At 39.4% G+C, this 20,394-nt stretch overlaps 1 protein-coding gene across 1 annotated transcript in view; it reads right to left on the reverse strand.

Moving 5' to 3' along the window:
- Positions 1–808: 808 nt before the first annotated feature.
- The window catches only part of col5a3a (collagen, type V, alpha 3a), a 41,333-nt gene continuing 21,747 nt past the window's right edge, over positions 809–20,394 (reverse strand). Inside the window, exons 20-67 of the mRNA XM_024271827.2 lie at positions 19,734–19,778; positions 18,680–18,733; positions 18,465–18,509; positions 18,271–18,324; positions 17,944–17,988; positions 17,444–17,497; positions 17,073–17,117; positions 16,748–16,801; positions 16,191–16,235; positions 16,004–16,057; positions 15,804–15,911; positions 15,536–15,589; positions 15,166–15,219; positions 15,019–15,063; positions 14,821–14,874; positions 14,567–14,611; positions 14,394–14,447; positions 14,246–14,299; positions 14,025–14,078; positions 13,639–13,746; positions 13,311–13,400; positions 13,105–13,158; positions 12,843–12,950; positions 12,489–12,596; positions 12,349–12,402; positions 12,150–12,203; positions 11,952–12,059; positions 11,705–11,758; positions 8,691–8,744; positions 7,336–7,389; positions 7,155–7,208; positions 6,614–6,721; positions 6,467–6,520; positions 6,334–6,387; positions 6,132–6,185; positions 5,980–6,033; positions 5,765–5,872; positions 5,622–5,675; positions 5,453–5,506; positions 5,268–5,375; positions 5,129–5,182; positions 4,848–4,883; positions 4,348–4,401; positions 3,971–4,256; positions 3,773–3,885; positions 3,622–3,690; positions 2,744–2,977; positions 809–2,662 (exon numbers count right to left, since the gene is read on the reverse strand). Of these exons, the coding sequence (XP_024127595.1) occupies positions 2,516–2,662; positions 2,744–2,977; positions 3,622–3,690; positions 3,773–3,885; positions 3,971–4,256; positions 4,348–4,401; positions 4,848–4,883; positions 5,129–5,182; positions 5,268–5,375; positions 5,453–5,506; positions 5,622–5,675; positions 5,765–5,872; positions 5,980–6,033; positions 6,132–6,185; positions 6,334–6,387; positions 6,467–6,520; positions 6,614–6,721; positions 7,155–7,208; positions 7,336–7,389; positions 8,691–8,744; positions 11,705–11,758; positions 11,952–12,059; positions 12,150–12,203; positions 12,349–12,402; positions 12,489–12,596; positions 12,843–12,950; positions 13,105–13,158; positions 13,311–13,400; positions 13,639–13,746; positions 14,025–14,078; positions 14,246–14,299; positions 14,394–14,447; positions 14,567–14,611; positions 14,821–14,874; positions 15,019–15,063; positions 15,166–15,219; positions 15,536–15,589; positions 15,804–15,911; positions 16,004–16,057; positions 16,191–16,235; positions 16,748–16,801; positions 17,073–17,117; positions 17,444–17,497; positions 17,944–17,988; positions 18,271–18,324; positions 18,465–18,509; positions 18,680–18,733; positions 19,734–19,778 (3,558 nt within the window). The 3' untranslated portion in view covers positions 809–2,515. The remainder of the gene's footprint in view (positions 2,663–2,743; positions 2,978–3,621; positions 3,691–3,772; positions 3,886–3,970; positions 4,257–4,347; positions 4,402–4,847; positions 4,884–5,128; positions 5,183–5,267; positions 5,376–5,452; positions 5,507–5,621; positions 5,676–5,764; positions 5,873–5,979; positions 6,034–6,131; positions 6,186–6,333; positions 6,388–6,466; positions 6,521–6,613; positions 6,722–7,154; positions 7,209–7,335; positions 7,390–8,690; positions 8,745–11,704; positions 11,759–11,951; positions 12,060–12,149; positions 12,204–12,348; positions 12,403–12,488; positions 12,597–12,842; positions 12,951–13,104; positions 13,159–13,310; positions 13,401–13,638; positions 13,747–14,024; positions 14,079–14,245; positions 14,300–14,393; positions 14,448–14,566; positions 14,612–14,820; positions 14,875–15,018; positions 15,064–15,165; positions 15,220–15,535; positions 15,590–15,803; positions 15,912–16,003; positions 16,058–16,190; positions 16,236–16,747; positions 16,802–17,072; positions 17,118–17,443; positions 17,498–17,943; positions 17,989–18,270; positions 18,325–18,464; positions 18,510–18,679; positions 18,734–19,733; positions 19,779–20,394) is intronic.

The following is a 20,394-nucleotide window of genomic DNA, read 5'->3' on the forward strand; positions in this document are numbered from 1 at the left end:
GATTCCAGAGTGTAATTTCAACTGTTGAGTTTTAAAGAGTTGCTTAAATGTGATGAATGGACAAAAATGGCACCAAGTTTTTAGCTCTCATGAAATGGTAGTATGCAGCAACGTCCATGAAAGACAATAAATCGACTTATGGATTTCACTATGTGGATGTCGACGAAAGAAAAGGGCAGATTGCCGTGGAAATACCAAAAAGACAGTCACTTTGTTCCTCTGCTATCATTATTCTGAGATGGTGGAAACAGATGACCTTTCCTAGTCAAGAGCTTAGTGTGGTTAAAATTCAATTGAGTAGAAGAGGAGAGAAGAGGAGAACAAAAGCATAGTAACCTTTATTCTGCCATTGTTACTAACCTTGAGCAACGGCTCCCAAAGGGGATGAGCGCCTGGCAGTACGGCGTGTACGCCAGAGTGGACTGTGTGTGTCTGTGTGTGTTTGTGTCCGTGTGCCGTCCATCAGCATTCTTCTGAAAATTACTTGTCTTTGTTCTCGCCGTTCATCAGTCTATCCATCCTCACAACTGTCTCCTCCCTGCCTTCCCTCTTGAGAGCTGAAACTAAGCTAATTGAAATAAATGAACTATGGAGCCAACCAGAGTTGATTACATCGATTGTGTGGGCTTTCTGATTGCATGCTTGCTGAGTGAATGCCGCAGAGCTAGGTGGTAATGAAGAGTCTATTACACTGTGACTCAACATTACATGCCGTCATATACTTTATGCTAAGCTGCCGTGACAAACTGAGGAAGAGAAAAGACAGTATTTCTCGTGGGTTTTTATTTGCACATCAACTCACATTTTTTTTTGTTTTGTTTAGATTTTTCATTCAGAAAAAACAGGAAATTGTTTACAAAGTCCTTAATATAACTGTACAGTATGTAAACTTAGATCAACACTATACACAGGAGTGGTGATGATTGATGAGAAGGCAGATGGGGAGGGATACACTGTGTTGCATAAATGCTACAAAACATATATGAAACATGGACCAATAGAGCCTAGATACACACAGTAAACATCATATTTAGTCTTAGAGGAGGTAGTTAGAGCACCAATTTGCTTAAAGGGAAATTCAGGCATAAAACGGTCATTTTTAGCACAACTGGAAACCCAAGACTTTTAGGGGCGTTATGCTTAAACGGGTCAACCAATAACTTGATTTAAAAGCAAATAAAAATCATTTGAAGTGTGTTAGGTGTCTCTAAAAACCTTCTCGTTTAATCTGTTTTCATGACAAATTTTGCTTTAGAGAGATGCAAGTTTACGTTTGCAAATCTTTGACACAGCAAAATCTGAAATTGGTTTAAGGCAGGATTTTCACTTGAAAGCAATACGTCATGCTGCCGGTAACCATTGTCAGCCGTCCTTTATTAGGCTGTGTGAAAAGAGCACAATCAGCCAGAAGGTGTACAAAAAAAATAGAAACCAGGTAACAAGTCTCCAGCCTCTGGGGGTATTTGATGCTGCTGAAAGAGCAATATTCTTCCCCTCTCTTTCTCTCTGGTAATCTCACCGATAAAAGCATTAAAAAAAACAACAGAATTATCTATGGAAAAGGAAATCACTCCAGATTAAGAACAGTTTCAATTTGGGTGGGTAAAAAATTAAGCATAAAAAAGGAAATTCTGCAATAATAAAATGCTCTCAAGAGATGCAATAACTGTGTACACTTTTAATTTACCTTGATGCACCATAAGGCTTTGCTTGTTGCAGATTGTCCTAGAAAGTAAGAAAAGAAACAGTCTGCTCTGTGACTTGTGGAAACATGGAGGGCTCAAAAAGCTTTTTATCAAAGCACATGGAGCAAAGCAGTCCAATAGAGGAAACCACCATATTCTTTCAAGTAAGTGTTGGACTCAATAACTAGATACACCTAATGAATACCAAGCAAGTCAATTCACACAGCAAACTGCAGCTGAAGGGTAAAAAAAGGATAATTTACCATTCTCACACACATGAATCATCGTGCTTGTGTGGCATTAACATGCCAGAGTAGTCACAGCTGCTATGCAATTGTCATAATGGTGAGATCTAAGCATGCAAATGAGTATGATGATGATTGACTTAGTCTCAATGTTCCTAAAAGAAAAAGTCTTCAGTTCACAATCTGCAACTTCCTGCTTAAAATCAACAGTGGTGACACAGTTATTGGACAGTCGTCATCAGTGTAGTCCTCAAAAGTCTTGACTGCAAATCATAACTCACTTGAAAAGTGAGATAATATAACAGTAACAAACACACAACTGATATATCTATGTAATAATTCCCCTCGGTAAAGGTGCTTTGTTCCCACAGCTTGCATATCTTCTCCCTTTTCTATTCTTCTAACTGCTGGAAATCCAAATCTATTTTTTAACAGCTCCTGAAGAGTCTTAAATAATAAACCACAAACCCACCACATACAGGAACACAACATAATAAATATTGCGGTAGAAGCGGTTAAAGTCCTGTTTCTTGCACTCAGAACTTCCTGTGTAGGTCTCCTCGTGTGTTCGTAGCTGCCTTAAAGCTAACCGTTGAAGCATACATGTCCGACTTGGAATCCAAACTTTTGGGTGTTCTTGCCAAAGTCTTCCGGAGCCACGTCTATAATGGGGAGCAACTCTGCCGAGGGAGCAGCGATCTCCAAAACGGTTCTTTCCTGACTCCTCCGGAACTGGATGGGAAATTAAGATCATCGTTAAAGTCTGCTTACCTGATTTAGTCTCACAAACCGTAAACAGTTGCCACTACTGACCTGGCATCCGTCGTGTACCGCTGTGATAAAGGGGCTTTTGGCCTGTGTCAGCTCCTCATCGTTGCTGCCTCTAAAGCGGAGGGCATGCTGGTAGGAGCTGGAGGTGCTGTCAAACCAACCCGCTGAGTTCTGACAGTTATAGGTGAAAGTCTGCTTGGCTGTAGCACTTAGTAGCTTCAAGAAGGTCAACTGAACTACATGCACAGGGTTTCCATCTCTGTCACTGTAGGAAAACTACAAGATGCACAAGCAAAAGGCATTAGTGAGAAAGCGTGGCACAGAATGAAAAGATGTAAAAGCTTTTTTTTAAGTATGATCATATTTCTCAAGACAGAATTTGCTTTAGTTCATAAATTAAAAAGCTTGAAGGAACTTTCATAGAAGCAAGGTTGTATTTTTGAAGGAACAATACCCTTATGTGTCAATAACGCTTCACTATCATACAGCAGTATATATACCATATCTTCTGAATACATTGTCACATTTTTTAGATGGAGGAAGAAAAGAAAACCCATTCAGAAGAAAAGATGGAATCCATCATAGATCCTCGATTATATAAACATTTGCCAAAACAAAATCCATAAAGAGTAATAGGATTATAGGCTTTACTCAAATGTATGTCGATGGGACAAGAAGCTTGAATGAATAACTTTGACTGTCAAATAAACTACTTTATTTCACTTCTTCTATAAAGTTAATATCTAACTGTGAACAGATTTATGAATGAGTTCAAACGTTATTCACTCAGAGAGATGCAAAGACTCAGTCTTTTATGCACATTGTGGTGATTTTGAATTCCGAAAAGAAAATTGCTTGCCATTTCGAGGTTCCTAAAGTCATCACAGACAGGTGAGATTTGATTCATTTGTTTGTTCTACCTGTTTGCCTCTCCTGTATTGGCTGTACCAGCTCCCAGGTTTCTCTTTATTCCATGCTGCTAGTTTCACCTAGATGCACAAATGAGGAACGGATGATTCAGATTGCACTAACAGTCCAGTTAAGGTTGACAGCAAGAGATTGGAAGCTCACCGTTTCGATCCTTTTGTCAGGGTAAAGACAAGTCTCTCCCCCAGCTGTGAAGTTACAGAAGACCCTGAGGGAGTCTTTGTGACAACCCTGGTTGGGATCTATCCAGTAGTCTCCTGAAATGCCAATTGTTCATACAACAATCAAGAAACAAAAATGGAAAGCACAAAAAGTGATGATTGTCCTTTAGTCATTCCTAACCATCTCTGAAATGAGGCTGAACCATCAGAAGTTCTTTGCAGGTCCGGGCAGGACTCTCAAAGGTTCCAGTAGGCCTTCTCATCAACTCCACTTCATTCTTCATAGAAGACAAGGTGGCGAAGACTTCTTCCATTCCTTCAGCGTCTTCCAGAGGCTGATCTCCCTGCAGTCGCTCTTCTTTGTTCACATTGTCTTCTTTGGCTGATGCTGCTCTCCTAGCCTGCCTTCGTCTCTTCCGCCTGCCTTCCCTAAACGGAAGCGGCTCGATCATTGTTGCAGGAGGCCCCTGGAGGTCGCACAGACAAAAGCAGTCGAAGAGATTGAAGGACAAAAGTGGCACTGATAGAACCATGCAAAGGATCCTGATAGGTACTCACTGGAGGTCCAGGGGGACCAGCAAGGCCTGGATCTCCTATGGAACCCACGACACCCTGAAGAACAGAACAAACAGTTGTGGAAATTTAATCTCACTTGAAGCCGGATTCAAACCAAACTGACTTTATCCTGACAAATGCGTAATAGCCTTTCTGCTTATAGGATTATCCAATTGTGAGCAACAGCACTCTATTTTCATGGCACCGGCTTTCAATAGTGTTTTCATAGCATAAAACCTACTAAAGCCAAATCCTATTAAATCACGTATACGGACAAATAGAAAAATTACACTCAAGCTAAGCTCAGTTTTACCAGACGCCTTTAGCTTCAAAAACATGCAAAAAAAAATGCAGCGGTGTTGAGATTAGAAAGCAAACATAAAACAAAGCTAACAAGCATACTTTCTCATTTGTCCTCAACATATGTTTTGAGCATACCGCTTCCAAAAAAAAAAAGTTGTGAACACAAGAATGGCCATGCATAAAAAAGACAGATTACTCACTGGCTCTCCTTTTGATCCTTTCTCTCCAGCTGCACCCTGAGAGGGTCATGAATATTATACAGGCATTAGAACACCATCAACAGTGTTACAGCCATCAACTGTTAGAAAATGATCTAATTACACAAGTAAAAACTGAAAAATATCAACTGCTAAGAAATGGTCTGAGTCTTCAGTCTTTAGTTGTACTTTATTTCTAAAAGTAAAAGACTGAACAAAGGGAGAGTAAAAATGGACAAATAGACGCCTCATGTATTGATAAAGAACTGCTATATGCTACTTACAGAGAGTCCAGGTGGTCCTGGTGGGCCAGTAGGGCCATGTGGTCCAACCACACCCTACGTATGATCAAAATCACAGTATCTTGATGAATTTAAAGAACTTATTGGCAATTTCAGGCTCATACTGACACCTCATATATACCTCATCTCCTTTGAGTCCTCGTAAACCCTGGATTCCTGGAAGGCCTCTGTCCCCTTTTTCACCAGGTTCTCCTGGGGGCCCAATTAGGCCAATCAACCCCCCGTGGCCCTACACATGGACATTTCAGGCTTATAATCACCTTGATTCTTACTGTAGTTTGGTGTTAAAGCTCTCAAAACACTCACTTTGTCTCCTACAAGTCCAGGGTCTCCTTTGAATCCTGGAAGTCCTGGTGGTCCCTGTTAATTTGTAAGTCACACAGCACTGTTTGATTTGATCACTGTATTGACCTTTTCTTAGACTCAAAAAAGTGTAAAATTGTCAAATTGTAATTGTAACCAAGAACGGTCTTACTATTGGTCCAGGTGGTCCAATCTGTCCTGGTGGTCCACTTAACCCATGTTCCCCCTGCAGAACAATAATATGAGCATAATATCAGAATAATGGAAACATTTACTTTGGAGAAAAGTTTGTCAATTCAACTCTTTCTTACTAACCGCAGGACCAGGGATCCCTCTGAGACCCTCTGGACCAGGTCTCCCCGGATGACCTTGGGCTCCTACTGGTCCTGGTTTTCCCATTGGACCCAGGTTTCCCAATCCACCCTTCGGAGTGGAGGATCATAATTGCACATATAGCCTTTAGACACTTGAGATTTAATAAAATAACAATTATATTCTTTTTTTTAGATCAGAATAGATGATTTTGTTACTTTGGCTCCTTTCATGCCTTGCTTCCCCTCTTTTCCTGCAGCTCCAACATGACCCTATTCACAATAAAATGATCTATTAACAACACAAAAATAGCTACAAACACATAAATGTATTGGTTCACACATTTGTATAATTCATAATTGAGTCTTACTCTCCGACCAGGAGGTCCAGGTGGACCAGGTTCACCGGAGGCTCCTGTGGGTCCCTTTAAACACACAAATAACCGTATTTATCCTTTTCCAGACAACAGGTGCTGGACTACTGCCTTTCTGACAGTCAGATTTAGTGTCTAATGGAATTGTCAATACAGTATCCAGCAAGAAAAAAAATACTACAATCTTTTTCCTGCTCACCGCTTTGCCCGGTTCTCCACTATCTCCCTTCGGACCAGAAGTACCATCAGCTCCCTAGATAAAGAAGAGCAGAAAACATAAGTTAAGCCAAATATCTGATGAAGAAAATGATCTTTTTTAAAAGAGGGCTCACATTGACGCCTGGTTCTCCAGGTGGACCTAAATCTCCAGGAAAGCCAATAGGTCCCTTGGAACAAAATAGCAAGAAAAAAAATCAAGCAACAAAATGACACAACTTACATTAATAAAGGTTACAAGAAAATATAATTGCTCTGCTAACAAGATTGCCTTTGGGTCCATCTTCCCCTGGTGCTCCTCTGGGTCCAGGAGGCCCAGCGGCACCGGGAGGTCCAGCGTCACCTTTCTCGCCCACATCGCCTTTGGCACCCTAGAACATTAGCAGATAAGGCTGTGCAAAGTGGAAAAGTGGAAAACTAGAACGATACAGGCTTCCTATCTGCACACTCTTATGGGCAACCAGCTGTTTTTTTATTCATAAACTTAATTGTCACCAGAAGTTTCCACTCTGGGGGTTGTCCATATTTGATTAATACTAATCTCAATGATTAAAAAAAAAAAAAAAAAAAAAAGTTTTAATTTAGTTCAAATGTGATTATCGTTATTACTGCACCTTTTGTGTTACAGTGCTTTATTCTGAGGCCGTACACAACTGGTAGTCTAAATAAAACAGGTCATGTGAGCTTTTCATCTAAAACATGCATGCATAAATTCATGAGTGAGCTTTTTTTTGTTTTGTTTTAAAGTGTTGATGCATGCAGTTGAGTAACCCAAGCAAGAGACATAAAGCCAATGTGACTCACAGGAATTCCAGGCTCTCCAACTGGCCCAGGGTCTCCTGCTTCTCCATCTTCGCCCTGATTCGGAGGGAATGTTTTTGTTAGAGAAAACAGAACGCATGCAAACATTGCTTCAGTCTACATACATCCCCACAATTTCATAGCATGTGCACAGGAACATGTTACGGAGCCGAAAGACGCTAACCTTCTCTCCAACAAGTCCAGGTTGACCAACTCCTCCCGGTAATCCAGACTGGCCCTATTACGGCAGCGGGAAAGAAAAACTTTAACTGAAACGAGGGCAAGTTTAAATATTCACCCTTGAAAATATGAATCTCAGATTCCACAGAATTATGCAGTTTTTCTCTGTTTGTCAGCAGCTTTGCTCACAGGAGGCAGAAACTGAAATACTGAGAGTAGGTTTATGAAAGCTTGAATGAACACTAGCTAACGGGTGTTCAGTTTTCCCCTCTCAATATTTCACACATGCATGCATGTACACTAGTGTTTATGCCCTCTATCTTAAAATGAATCTAATCAAGTAGAGTAGAGTAACAAACACAAGAGCTAAAAACAGCTGGGACTTATCGTTAAACCTCGAAAGCTATAGTTACCTCCCACAATATATTGCTTTTTTTAGTATTCCAATCGAAATCCATTAATAGATTCAGCCATCTCCACACAGCTCTATTTCCATGCTTGCTCTTTAAAGCAATAGAGTGGTTCTTAGTGTTCTGCAGCTCACTGTTGAATAATTGACCAACATGAGAGGCTGCAGGGTGACTGGCATTACTGGCGGTAAATATTACTACCTCTCATGGATAATAGTTTTAACATTTCTACAGTTTTTCGTGGTTATTCGTATATAACTCTTACACAGGAAAAATATTAAAATAGTGTTTAATAATTCAAAGTTTTTGGAAATGTTCAGAAAAGCACAAAAAAATATGGAACACTTGTATTGTATTGGTGAAATAATAAAAAAAGAGTTTTTTTAATACTAGTCTTTGAGACATTAAAATTAGTATTGTAAAAATGGATTAAGACTGTTCTTTTAACACAATCCACATTGACAGCTGTCTAAAGCAATATTAAAAAAAACTACAATTAAACTACAGGCTGATATGCATACATAATTTATCTTTCTAAACAATTTAAAAACAGAATTAACAATAAACTGAAACTGTGCAAAATAATACACATTTGTCCTTTGGGGAAGGGCTAATCTGAATATATGGTAATTCTGGCAGTGCTGATTTTGCATTACCAAAGGAAATGAAGCATGTAGGTGCATTTAAAAATCCACTTAATTAAATACAAATTCCTGTCTGTAATGCTTAACCAAAATGCTGTTTTTTTTTATATATATTTTGAATAAAACATTAAATTTACGTTTGTGATTTGAAAAATTTGTCTGAGTGGCCTTATTTGTTTAAAAAAAGGCTAAAATAATGCTTGAATGTATTCCTCTTGGTTCTGATTGTTACATAACGACATTGCGTGTGCTGTGTGAGCAAATTTAGGAATTTATATGAAGATATGACTTAAACATTTGTTTACCTCTCCACCAATGGGTCCCTGGGGGCCACGTGGACCATGCAGTCCTGGAGGTCCCTGACAAAAAAAAGACATTTTTTTTTTTTTTTTAACAGGACATTTTAAAACAGTCTTAAATATTAACTGCAAGTGCTTCTCAGCTAAGTAAGAGTTAGATGTGACTCCATGCTGAATTGCAGTTGCAATGGCCCAGTGTCTAAGAACATTATCACACTGACATGATGAAGATGTCCAGACAGGTCATTATCCTCAATATGACACAGGCTCTAACTCTTTCTGCTTTTAGCCTCCCACCACCTCTCTCTTATTCTCTCTTATTAAAAAGAAACCTCTAGCCTGTGATGTGCACAGCCTGGGATAACATGCGATTTGACTCGTCTATAAAGCCCGTGATAACGCCAAGCAATTAATCCCAACAGTGCTTAGCTTCAATTTCTGTTGAGTAGACGCTAAGTTGTTCTCTGAATCATTCTGAAGTCTTCGAGGGAGCTTTGTGTTGAAAGAATGACACTGAAAAGGAGAAACAGCTACCTGCCCAGGGAAATACTATATGGGACTGGAAGAAACACGCATCCTTCAGGCAGGAGATACTCAAGCGTTAAAGAGGAAAAACTCTGTGATCTGCAACACTGTCACATGAATCAAACTTTCCCACTGAGTTCTTAGCATTTCTCCTCTCTCTCCAACTTGTTTTGATTCCATTTTTAATGCATTCCCTCCCTAATCTGACTGTGGAGAAGGGGAGCTTTGGAGAATCTTGTTGAGCGTTTGTTCATGGCTGACAGCGTTGTGCGATGACTGTCACAAAGGAGGATGCTCATTAGACAGCCAAGGCTGAGGCTAATCTGATTAGCAGCTGTCACACCATCTTCCTGCTCACAATGAGAGCCCCGCCTCTTCCTTCCACTCCATTGCTCCAGTGTCTCATTTCTGTCACAGCTTTTCTTTTTATCCCTTTCTTTCCTCTTGCATACACAACTACCATATCCATTTTTTTTTCTGGGATCATCGCTTCTTCTGCTTAAATCCATATAGATTCCTGGTATTACTTACATATCCATTACACACTGAAACATGTTAAAACTAAAATAGTGCACCTTTTGCAACTTCTTTTTCACGTCATAAGTAGAGATCCTGTCCACACTTGATACTATGCTAAGCACTACTTAGACCTTCAAAAGTCATTATGATGTGGCAATTTACCGGCTCATTTTAGTTTGTTAGTGTCTATACTGGTTATGAAGCAGAGGCAAAGTCACGATTATTAATCTTCCATGTGCATTCTTTTTTATTGCATGCGGTCAAATGCTTTTAAAATGCTATTTGGGGCAAATGTAGTGACAGCTTTAGATTCAGTATTAACATGTTGTATTAAAAAGTATTTCAATAGCCCTTTACAATAAGGGTCCCTTTATTAACAGTTAGTTAATGTTCAATTAAGCATTAATTACCTGTTAAATAAAATACTTGCCACTTTTGTGCATTACTTTGCATTACTAAGAATTTCACAACAAGATGAACCCATTAGCCATCACCATTCTATCTGTGCCAGTTTTTTTTAAATAAATGCCTTGGCTACTTAAGGCAGAAACACAGTATGCATTTCCTTAGAGATCGAGATGTTTTTCTTTCGGGTAGGAAAAGAGTTCAGAAAAATAACTCATATTTCATTAATATTTTTCTTTTAGTGTGCCAAAGGTAATATGTGATCATATCTATGGATATAATTTACTCTAAAAAAAAACTTAAGAAAAGCATGGTATAGACCCTTTAATACATTTGTTAGCAGTTAACCAATGTTTATTATTCAGTCTTACTTAATACCTTTCAAAACATTAATAAAAGTGTTCCTATACAATTGCTTATAATAATTTATTCATCATCAACATGTTAGTTACTATGTAAAAATTTAATAATATCTGAAGTAATCATTTACTATGGTTGTTTGTTGGAGTTAGAAAGGAAAAAGTATGGTTTTATTTGTGTTTTCAGCCTAACCAAACCCTGTATAAATGCTGTAAAACCTCATGAAAATTACCTATTACTTAACTAGTTAATAATTATGAAATTACGTTTCTTTCTTTTTTTTTCCCTTTTTTTCCCTTCAAATTGCAACTTAAGATGGAAACCTTGTCCATATTTTTCAAATGCAGCTCGTCCAAGATGAAGATGAAGTGGTCAGCATGCAAAGCAAATGTATGTTTCCAAGAAGCTGTATACTGCAATTAAGTGTTATCAGCATTTCTTTTTAACAGGTTTCAGAGAACGAGCTGACAGAGCCTGCTTTTTTTAAATGTGACAACAAAAACCCACATAAATGTTTAAAATATTCATAAACTTAGAACAATTTTAGCAACCTTAAGGGGAACAAGCTAGAGCTGAGTGAGTTAATGTCAATGATTATCAGCAGAGGAAAAGAGTTGGCTCAAAAGTTTGACACAAAGCAACATACAAGGCACAGCTGTTGCTAATTAGGTAAATGGTTAGTGTACTAATCAAAGTTTAATAGGCTGGGATGCATTGTGACTACAGCATGGAGTTTATAGACTGATGCTAGAGCACATCAGTTTCTAGATTAGGCAGTACAAGTCCACCAGAAAGCAAGTACATATGTAAGAAAACTTCCAAGAAATTCTGGATACTGCAGGACATGAATAGTACCTAATGCTCACAGTGCTGCAAGTAAACATTCTTTTTGTTTTTAATTATGCGGACTAATTTATGTGTGCAGCTTCTTTTCCTTAACCACCTATCGCCAAGAAAACGCCTACAGCTCAGATAAAATACACAACAGCAGGCTAATTTATAGTCAGCTCTACTCATGCATTCATAGGGCAGTAAGCAGTTTATTACAAACCCATTTGAATTTAAGTACTTTGATTTTTTGCACTTTCACTTTTCAATTTTTCACATTTTTATTATAACACTGACGGATCGTATTTCTAAAAATGTTAAGGGCAATAGCTTTAGCTACTGATAGAATAGATTATGTGTGGGGATTGGTAAACTGTGTTTACCATTGAGCCAACATGCCCACTCTCTCCTTTCTCCCCTGGTGGTCCTGGCATTCCCTGTAAATAAGTCAGAATATCAGCTATGAGATGAAAAAATAATAGTACATAAAATAAGACGATAGTCCTAAAGATGTTTGTCTTTAGACTTTGTTCTTTACCACAGGGACCAAAAAGCCACTATTGCATCTCGTGAACTAATGAATATATATATGTTGTAAAGCTTTTCATTGAAAAACTTAGGGATGTTCACCTGTAGCCCAGAGGGACCGGATGCCCCCTTAAAACCCCGTGGTCCTTCATCTCCCTTTGGTCCATTCAGACCCTGTTGCCCTCGAGGACCTGGATCTCCATCTGCACCCTGTAACATTTGCGTACAGTCAAAAACAAAAGCACTGGTCACAAGAGGATGTGTTCCTATATAAAATCATATTGGAATTATTGCTCTTACAGATGGGCCTGGTGGACCCACAGGTCCTTGAATGCCAACAGGTCCAGAAGGCCCCTAAAAACAAGGTCAAACACATTGACCTTAGGATGCACAAATTTAACAATGTACACAAATTGGAATTAACCAGCTTCAACCAATTATAGGCATCTTGCTACTGATGCAAGACTTGTTAGAAATGTTCATAAATGTGTTTACTAACAGATTCTCCTTTGTCTCCTTTGCTACCCTTTTGGCCCGGTCCTCCTGTCTCTCCCTGTACAGACAAATGAGCACACGTAAATTATGAGCAAATGTCTTACAACAGAACAGCATCCTACACCTGCTATTTAATGTGACTACCTTGTCTCCATCCTCGCCTGGAGGCCCTTGAGGCCCAGCAATCCCTGGCAGTCCTGCAGGTCCTGGCTCCCCATCACGTCCAGCCAGCCCAGTTGTTCCTTTCTCTCCCTGAAGAACATGGGAAAACAGTACAGATCGTCCAAATGCTTCAGTGCCATTTGCTATTGTCTTCATATTAGAGCTTGACACATTGATTAATGCAACACCTACTGAATTCTACTCTCCTAGAAGCAAGCCTGATCATAGTAGAATTATGTTTTGACCTCGTCTTTCTCTTTCACATGGCAAACTCTGAGTTACTTTTTAAAAGAATTGCTTCTTATGAAATAAAATGATCAAGTTTCCAGATCTTACTGGCTCGCCTTTCTCTCCCATCGGCCCAGCAGGACCCACGCTGCCAGGCCGTCCTGGCTGGCCAATAGCGCCAGCAGGACCAGCAGGGCCTCTTTCTCCTGTGGCCCCCTGGAAGTAAAAGGCATGAATCACTCTGGTATTTAATGCAGTGGTCATGATCATGAATCACTATGGAAACAGGCTGGTGCCTCGTGTGTTGTAGCATTCTATATAACATTGTGACAGCGTAAAGGACATGGTTAGTTTCACATGATAAACTTACAGCAGCTCCTGCAACACCAGGCAGACCCTCCCCTCCCTTCAGACCTGCAGGACCCTGGAGAGACGAGCTCAGTCAAGAGTTACCCATGGGAGTTACATTTTTTTATAAAACCTTTGGAGATGTGAACTTAAACCAAGACATTTCAACTAATTATCTTACTTGAGGAAAGCGACAGTCAGAATGTCAGATATCTAAAAGTTTGTTACCACTGCTCCAGGGGTCCCTCTACTCCCTCTGAAGCCTTTAAGTCCTGGAGGGCCATTTTTGCCTGAGGCTCCTGGTGGGCCTGGATCCCCCTTGAATCCACACAATAGACACACATATTTTAGATAAAAAGTTTTATAGGTGAATACCCAACAGAAGACACAAGAAGTCATAAACCATACTAACTAGTAACTGGCACTTATTGTGTTTTATGAGCAACAATAAACGGGCCACTAAGAAGTTTCCCTCTTTATTTATTAGCAAAAAGAGATTATAATGTTTTTTTGAGTACTGACTTGGTTCCAACATCACAAAAAAAACAACACTCACCTTGGCACCCTCCTTTCCAGCAGTTCCTGGTAAACCTTGCTCACCTGGTGGACCCGGGGAACCTGGATGCCCTCTGTCTCCAGTTGGCCCTGTCTCACCAGATTTTCCCTGCGGACAACAATAATTCTTAGCACAATCAAACATGATATACAACAGCTACAGACACTGTTAAAAATGGCTTGGAGCTATATGGATGAGATATCCCACTGTCAGCCAATTCCAAATACGTTTTCAGATCCAAGACTCCCAGGAATCTAGCGATGTGGTGTCTGAAAACTGTAATAATTGATAGCTTGTAATTGTGCCATCTCTATTTTAAAGGCTGAAAAATATAAATATTCTCCTAAAAAAACAAAATAAACAAATGCCTTAGCCGATTATCTTACTTGTGGTCCAACAACTCCTGGGGGGCCTGGAAGTCCATTTTTGCCTTGAAACCCCTAAAGAGAAAGACAAGTGTGTCTAATGGCCCTAAGCAAAGAAGTGAATCAGAGGCAGAACACACAGATGCTTGTATAATTTCAAATTGTTTAGCACAGCCAACTCAAAAACCCTGCATTTAAAATGTATTTGTTTTACATAAAATGATCTTTTCAGTTTGACTCACTGGTTCTCCTCTCTGACCCGGATGACCAGGCAATCCATCTTTTCCTGAGGGGCCCTGAAAAAGAGGATTTTCATGCAGCATTGCAAATAAACTGCACAATAAGGCAGTAGTAATAGCAAATCAGTGGAAATACACTTGACCCACTCACATTTGGCCCTTTGGGTCCTGTTTCACCATTTCTTCCCTGCGGTCCTTGAGGACCCTTGGAAATAAAACACAGTTGGTCTAAACACTAATTTAGTACTGCAAAACATTCTTTAGCTTTTCCATTTATGATGTAATTCACTCACTGTAAGTATTGAATATAAAGCAACAAAATACCTGTTCTCCGGGTGATCCTGGGGGACCATCTTGGCCAGATGACCCCTATCAAGTAGTCAGAACAGAACATAAATGAAAAACACATTTAAAACCACCTACTTAATCACTTCCAGCTTCATGTTCTCCAAAGTCCAGTTTTGGACCTTCATGGTAAGAATGTAGAGTCTTCAGTTAAAGATGACATATCAAACAACCAGTTCCAATCTGGTTGATGCATTTCTTTATAGGTAAGTAAGCAAGAAATGTGTGCTCACCTTTTCACCGGGCTTTCCAGTAGGTCCCCTTGCACCTCTTCCCCCACGAGCTCCCTAGAGAAACGCACACATCAGTGGTTTAATCAAAACATGAATTATCGAGAATAAGGCTAAAAATGTTGTTAATATAAGTTATGATAATTCCACAAACTGTTATGTAGTTATGCACATTCTTCTTTAAAAGATTATAACACGTACATTAGGACCTCTTTGGCCCCCAGAACCTGGCTGACCAGGTGGACCCTGAAAATGCAGACGATAATAATTTGTCATGAATCAGCAGCTTCATTATTCCTTTTCAGTTTAAAACATAATTAGAACGGCTAAAGTTAGCACAGTTCTCACCCTTCGTCCCTTTTCTCCTAGGACCCCGGGTGCCCCCAGGAAACCCAGTGATCCCTGCACACACAAGTGGAGGTTAATCAGCCTGAGCCCTCCATTTATCACACACTCCCCCTCCCCCCATGTCTTATTAACTTATAATTACCCACTGTATCAAATTAAAGTAAATCAAATCCAAAGCCCTAAATGCACCATTCATCAGCCTGTAATAAATTGATGTCACTACTGAACTATAAATAAAATAGCATTTTAAATATGTTCATTAATCATATGTTAGTTTTAATCAAACAGGAAACAATCGGTACATCTTGCTGCTTAAAAATCCTATGACAGGACATATGGACACATCACAAGATGAACAATAGTGCATCACCTTAGCGCCTTGTCTTCCTGGATATCCTGGCAAGCCAGGAACCCCAAGTTTACCCTGAAAACACAAAAATATATATATCACCAACTGGGAAAAAGACGTAGCTACAAATGTGTAGTTTTATTTCTTCATTCATACATGTCAAAAAACAGCATAACCTTTAGAATTGATTACACACAGATAACACAGAGCTGACCCCAATTGTCAGCTGTTGAAACGATTCATTGTCTTGTGTCACAGTTGTAGACATCAATTATTCTCAAAGAAATACCTTCTCTCCAGCAATTCCAGGAGCCCCTGGATCTCCCAAAGATCCTGTTTGACCCTTTGGCCCCTCAGGTCCATCTTCTCCACGTGGACCAGGAGCTCCATTATCGCCCTAAAGTATAGAATCGTTTAAAAGTTTGCCAATAATATTATATCCTCTGTAAAATAATAACACAAAGACTCGGGATCAGAGAGAATTATCACCCTGTCTCCCTTGACGCCCATCTCTCCCTTAAGCCCTGGGAAACCATCTTCTCCCTGTAAAGCAAGGGAAAAAGTCATATCAGTCGGCTGGTTTTAAACTGCAAAAGATAATTTGAAAGGCATCATTGCAGTCACTTATCTCAATTTGACAAGTTTCAGAAATAAAGAGACTGTCTGCTTCCCTCACCTTCTCTCCTTTACTCCCTTTCAGACCCCTGACTCCATCTGCTCCCTGTGAAAACACAGAAGAAAAGTCTGATAAAAATAACAAGAGTTGATCAAAAAAAGAATCTCTACCTCATATGGTCGGTTTCACAGCATCATTTCTTAAATTTGTGAGAGTATAAGACTTCCTTTCCACCAATATTTAAGCTTTTATTGACCATAACACTCATTTCATTCAAATGAAAAAATAACGAGGTCAAGTATGGTAGGTCATGTACCACAAACATAAAAAACCATAGAGTAAGCACTTGTTTGAAGGCCACTCAGTCAAAATTGACTCGTGCACCCCCCCACACACACTAAGAACTGCTCGACTCCATTTGTCCTGCATGTCAAATACTCTCTGTTGGTAGCAGTCCCTTTGAGGACCGGGCTGTTCATCCCCCACCTGTCACATGTCAGTTATCAACTCAAACAGCTTGTCCATCACAGGTAGCCGTACTGGCAGAATAAAAAGAGTGAGAACATAAATGTGTCAGTGGACATTACGCCCAAGATCGTGATGCGTTTATGTCTCACCTTGACTCCACGAGTGCCTGGGTACCCGATAGGGCCCTGCGAGCCTGGTAAACCCTATATGAATGTGGCACACAGAAAGAAAAGCATTTTAAACGTTTCAAAGACCAGTGCAGTCAGTCCAATCATTTAAGGAAGGAGAAAATTCAACTGTTTCTAACTCCGGTGACAAAGATTTTATAAAAACGATGTCATTTTAGAACAAAATGGTAAAAATGTCAAACCTTATTGTGGGGGAACTGCTGACAGTTTAAGAGTATAAATTCGACTGCTGTTACATTTTGCTTAAATTAGCCGTCCAGACAGCCTTAGATGTAAAGACACTCACTTGTAAACCTTTTTCTCCTGGGGGTCCTTCTCTTCCTGGGTGTCCCTGAAAAACCAAACCAGTATCAAACTGCACATTTAAACACTTTTGAATTCAAAGTTTAAGGATAAAGACCAAATGCAGCAGCAGTGACACAGATGAAGTATTACAAAGTCTCACACATTAAATCAAATACTATTCAGCATAAATTCAGCCTTTACAATGGTTTGGCACAAAATATTTGACTAATAGTTGTAATTGCTGGTATAGGATTAGATCTTTGAAACGTTTTTGTGCATCAGGGTTGTCATTTCCTTATATAGTAGTTATTGATGAGCACAAAATCATGATATTTTTATTTTGTGTACATACGTGTTTGACAGCTTACTTACAGGAGGGCCATCAATGCCTGGCAGTCCCAGTATACCTGGTTTCCCCTGTGGACCCTATATGAAACACAGAGGAAATATCATCAGTGTATAGAGAAGGGACTCTGGATTAAAACATGAAGTCTATATTGAATAGCACCAGACTAGGACCCCCTGGTATCTGTGTGTTGTAGCATTGATTTCCTGTTCATCCCCATCGTTCCCAAATATGAGTCAATGAGGATTTGGTCACGTTGTTCTGCTAAGCTAGAGTGTTGCAATGACGGGAGGTCAAAACCCCACATTTTTAGTCCTAAAGCCTCAGACTCTACTCTATTCCTGCAGAGTGGTTTTCTTAAGTTTGTTAAATTAAAAAACATGTCCTCATAGCATAATAGGCGTGTACACATATATTTAACATGTTCTCTGCTGCCTTTCTAGTGTCTTTTGCAGTGGGTGTGATGGACAGCTCATTGATGGAGAAGATCATAGACATAAAATCAAACAAAACACATATACTACACCTTCTCCCCAGGCAATCCGATTGGACCCTGGGCACCAGGAAAGCCCTGGGCAGAAAAAAAAAAAATGCATCAGTCAGGTTTCATATCAAAAAGATAGAAGATAGCTAGTAGTCTAGATTTTGCTTGGCTTTTGTTTGTGTATGTTTATATGTGTAAGAAATTCGTTAATATATAATTAATTAAGTCAAGTGCGTCAAAGTTTCAAAGACTTCCTTTACATTCTTCTATGAAGTCCAAAAACAGTATAGTGAAAACTGGATGTCATATCTTATAAAATGTATAGATTATGAAATGAGCTGCTTTATTTTAATATAATAAAATTCTTACCTGCACTCCAGGACTGCCTTGTTGACCTGGAGGCCCTATTTCTCCAGGTGGACCCTAACATGTATGAGAGTATTTTCACTTCACAAATATTTTAAAAAATAAAGAAAATATAAAAAAAATATTCATCCATGTGTATTTCTATAACTTGAAAGCTAATTAAAGATAACCACTCATAAGTAAAGCATAATACTGACCAGGTTGCCCTTTGACCCTTGTACTCCATCAATTCCACGTATTCCCTGTCCAATATTAGACACAGATTACATACTAGACGTGATATTGACATGTTTAATTGGCTTTCTAGTTTATCCTCAGAGGCGTATTGATTATTTGATGCACTGCAGATCTTTTTATAATGATGACGAGGCTGAACAGCTTTGATATTGTAATCAAGGTGATGTTGACTTACCGGTTGCCCAGGAGGGCCGAGGGGACCCCTTGGTCCAACAAGACCTCTAGGGCCCTAAAGACAAAAAAAATCAACAGTTTACCTAGATATAAAAAAAAACATAGAAAAAGGAAAAGAAAAATCAGCTGTGGACAGAGACAGTAAATTTTCATTTTCACGCATGTGTCTGTTTTGTCTCTGCTTGCCACGACGACCGCTCCAGCCTGCTTGTGTGATCTGTTTTTGTCAGCCTCCCTCTTTGTAGGCTGGCCAAGCCACCTGTTCCAAAGCCACATCTGTGATCTCCCGGGGAGTGATTGATATGGAAATATAATCATTCAGGCCAGGATTTTATCTCTTGCCTCGCCACCATTCTCTTTTCTTACTTCCATCTATTTCATCTTCTTCACTACCAACCAAATTTCTGTCTTGTGTTTGTCTCCCGCTGTCTCACTTTTCCCATCCCTTCCCTTCTCTCAGCAGAACAGATAAGACCTCTCCTTTCCAGCAGCTGTGTGGCTTAACAGACTTTTCCCAACATAGTTTATGGCAACTCCATTTCCTCAAGCGCTGAGTGGTCCATTTAGAGGACAGAACCCTGTTGAGCCCTAACCTCGCCTACTGGGAGAAAGATAGAGAATGAGTCATAACCAATTAGCCAGCATTCACAGCAGATACACAAAAACAATGACAGCCTCTTTGGCAGTGCGGCTAACTTTTGGAAACCACAAGCAGAATCTGAGTGACAGATTTTGAATCTAGACTCGGTGTTCAGCTTTTTTTTTCCCAGTGACCTTTTCACTGTTAATGGTAGAGCAAACACTGAGGAAGCATTTCTTTAAGAAGTTTGTTCAAGCGGTAAGGAGAACAGATTGTGTGTTTGTGTTGTTTTTTTGTTTTATGATCAGGGTAAAAATTTAACTTGAGAGCAGTGATCACCCACAGTCCACTGGGGCTTGTGGAGGAAATTACATTCAGTTTTTTTTTTTTTTGCACCATATAACACCAAGTGGTGTTTCTTTATTTATACACAAAATTTTTTGTAAATGGTGAAGATTTAAAGGTAAATACTCACAGGTTCGCCTGGTTGCCCTCCTGATCCCAGAGGTCCTTGAGGTCCCTAAAATTTAAAATAATTAAACAGATTTAAAACATATTTTACCCACTATGATGAAAATTGTGATTTTGGTGTTTTAAACGTGTTTTTCTAGCATTTTTATCATTATGGAAGACATATGTTAAAGAAAATTCAGCTTAAAGTTGCATTTCTGAATATTTCTTTATTCAAATCACTGTGAATCAGGAACAGATGAAAAAATGTAGTGGAAAAATGACTGTAGACGTGATGTAGGACCAACAACGGCAAGCCGAAAACTTCCTTTTCCAATCCATTCTGATGCGTCCACTTTTAAACAAATAAATCCATTTAAGCCTTAGTTTTTCTGACTCAATCAGATACTGCTCTCCTTTTTTGTTGCACTGGTAATGTTAGGTTGGGGGTGCAAGTTTGCAGAAGAGCGTGTAAACAGATGGATGATGGGAAATGGGTGCAGGCTTATTCCACAGTCCCACCCACAATTTAGATGTTTACTGTCATTCTGCAAAACTAGGTCTTGAAATGACTTTCTTTTTTGGCTATAAATATAATAATTATAAGACCACTGGGGACGCTTTTACAAAAGATTATTGGAGTGGGACTTTAAAGCTTGCATAGATCTGTTATTTCTTCACATCTA

The sequence above is a fragment of the Oryzias melastigma genome, linkage group LG8, assembly GCF_002922805.2.
Source record: "Oryzias melastigma strain HK-1 linkage group LG8, ASM292280v2, whole genome shotgun sequence".
Lineage (NCBI taxonomy): Eukaryota > Metazoa > Chordata > Actinopteri > Beloniformes > Adrianichthyidae > Oryzias > Oryzias melastigma.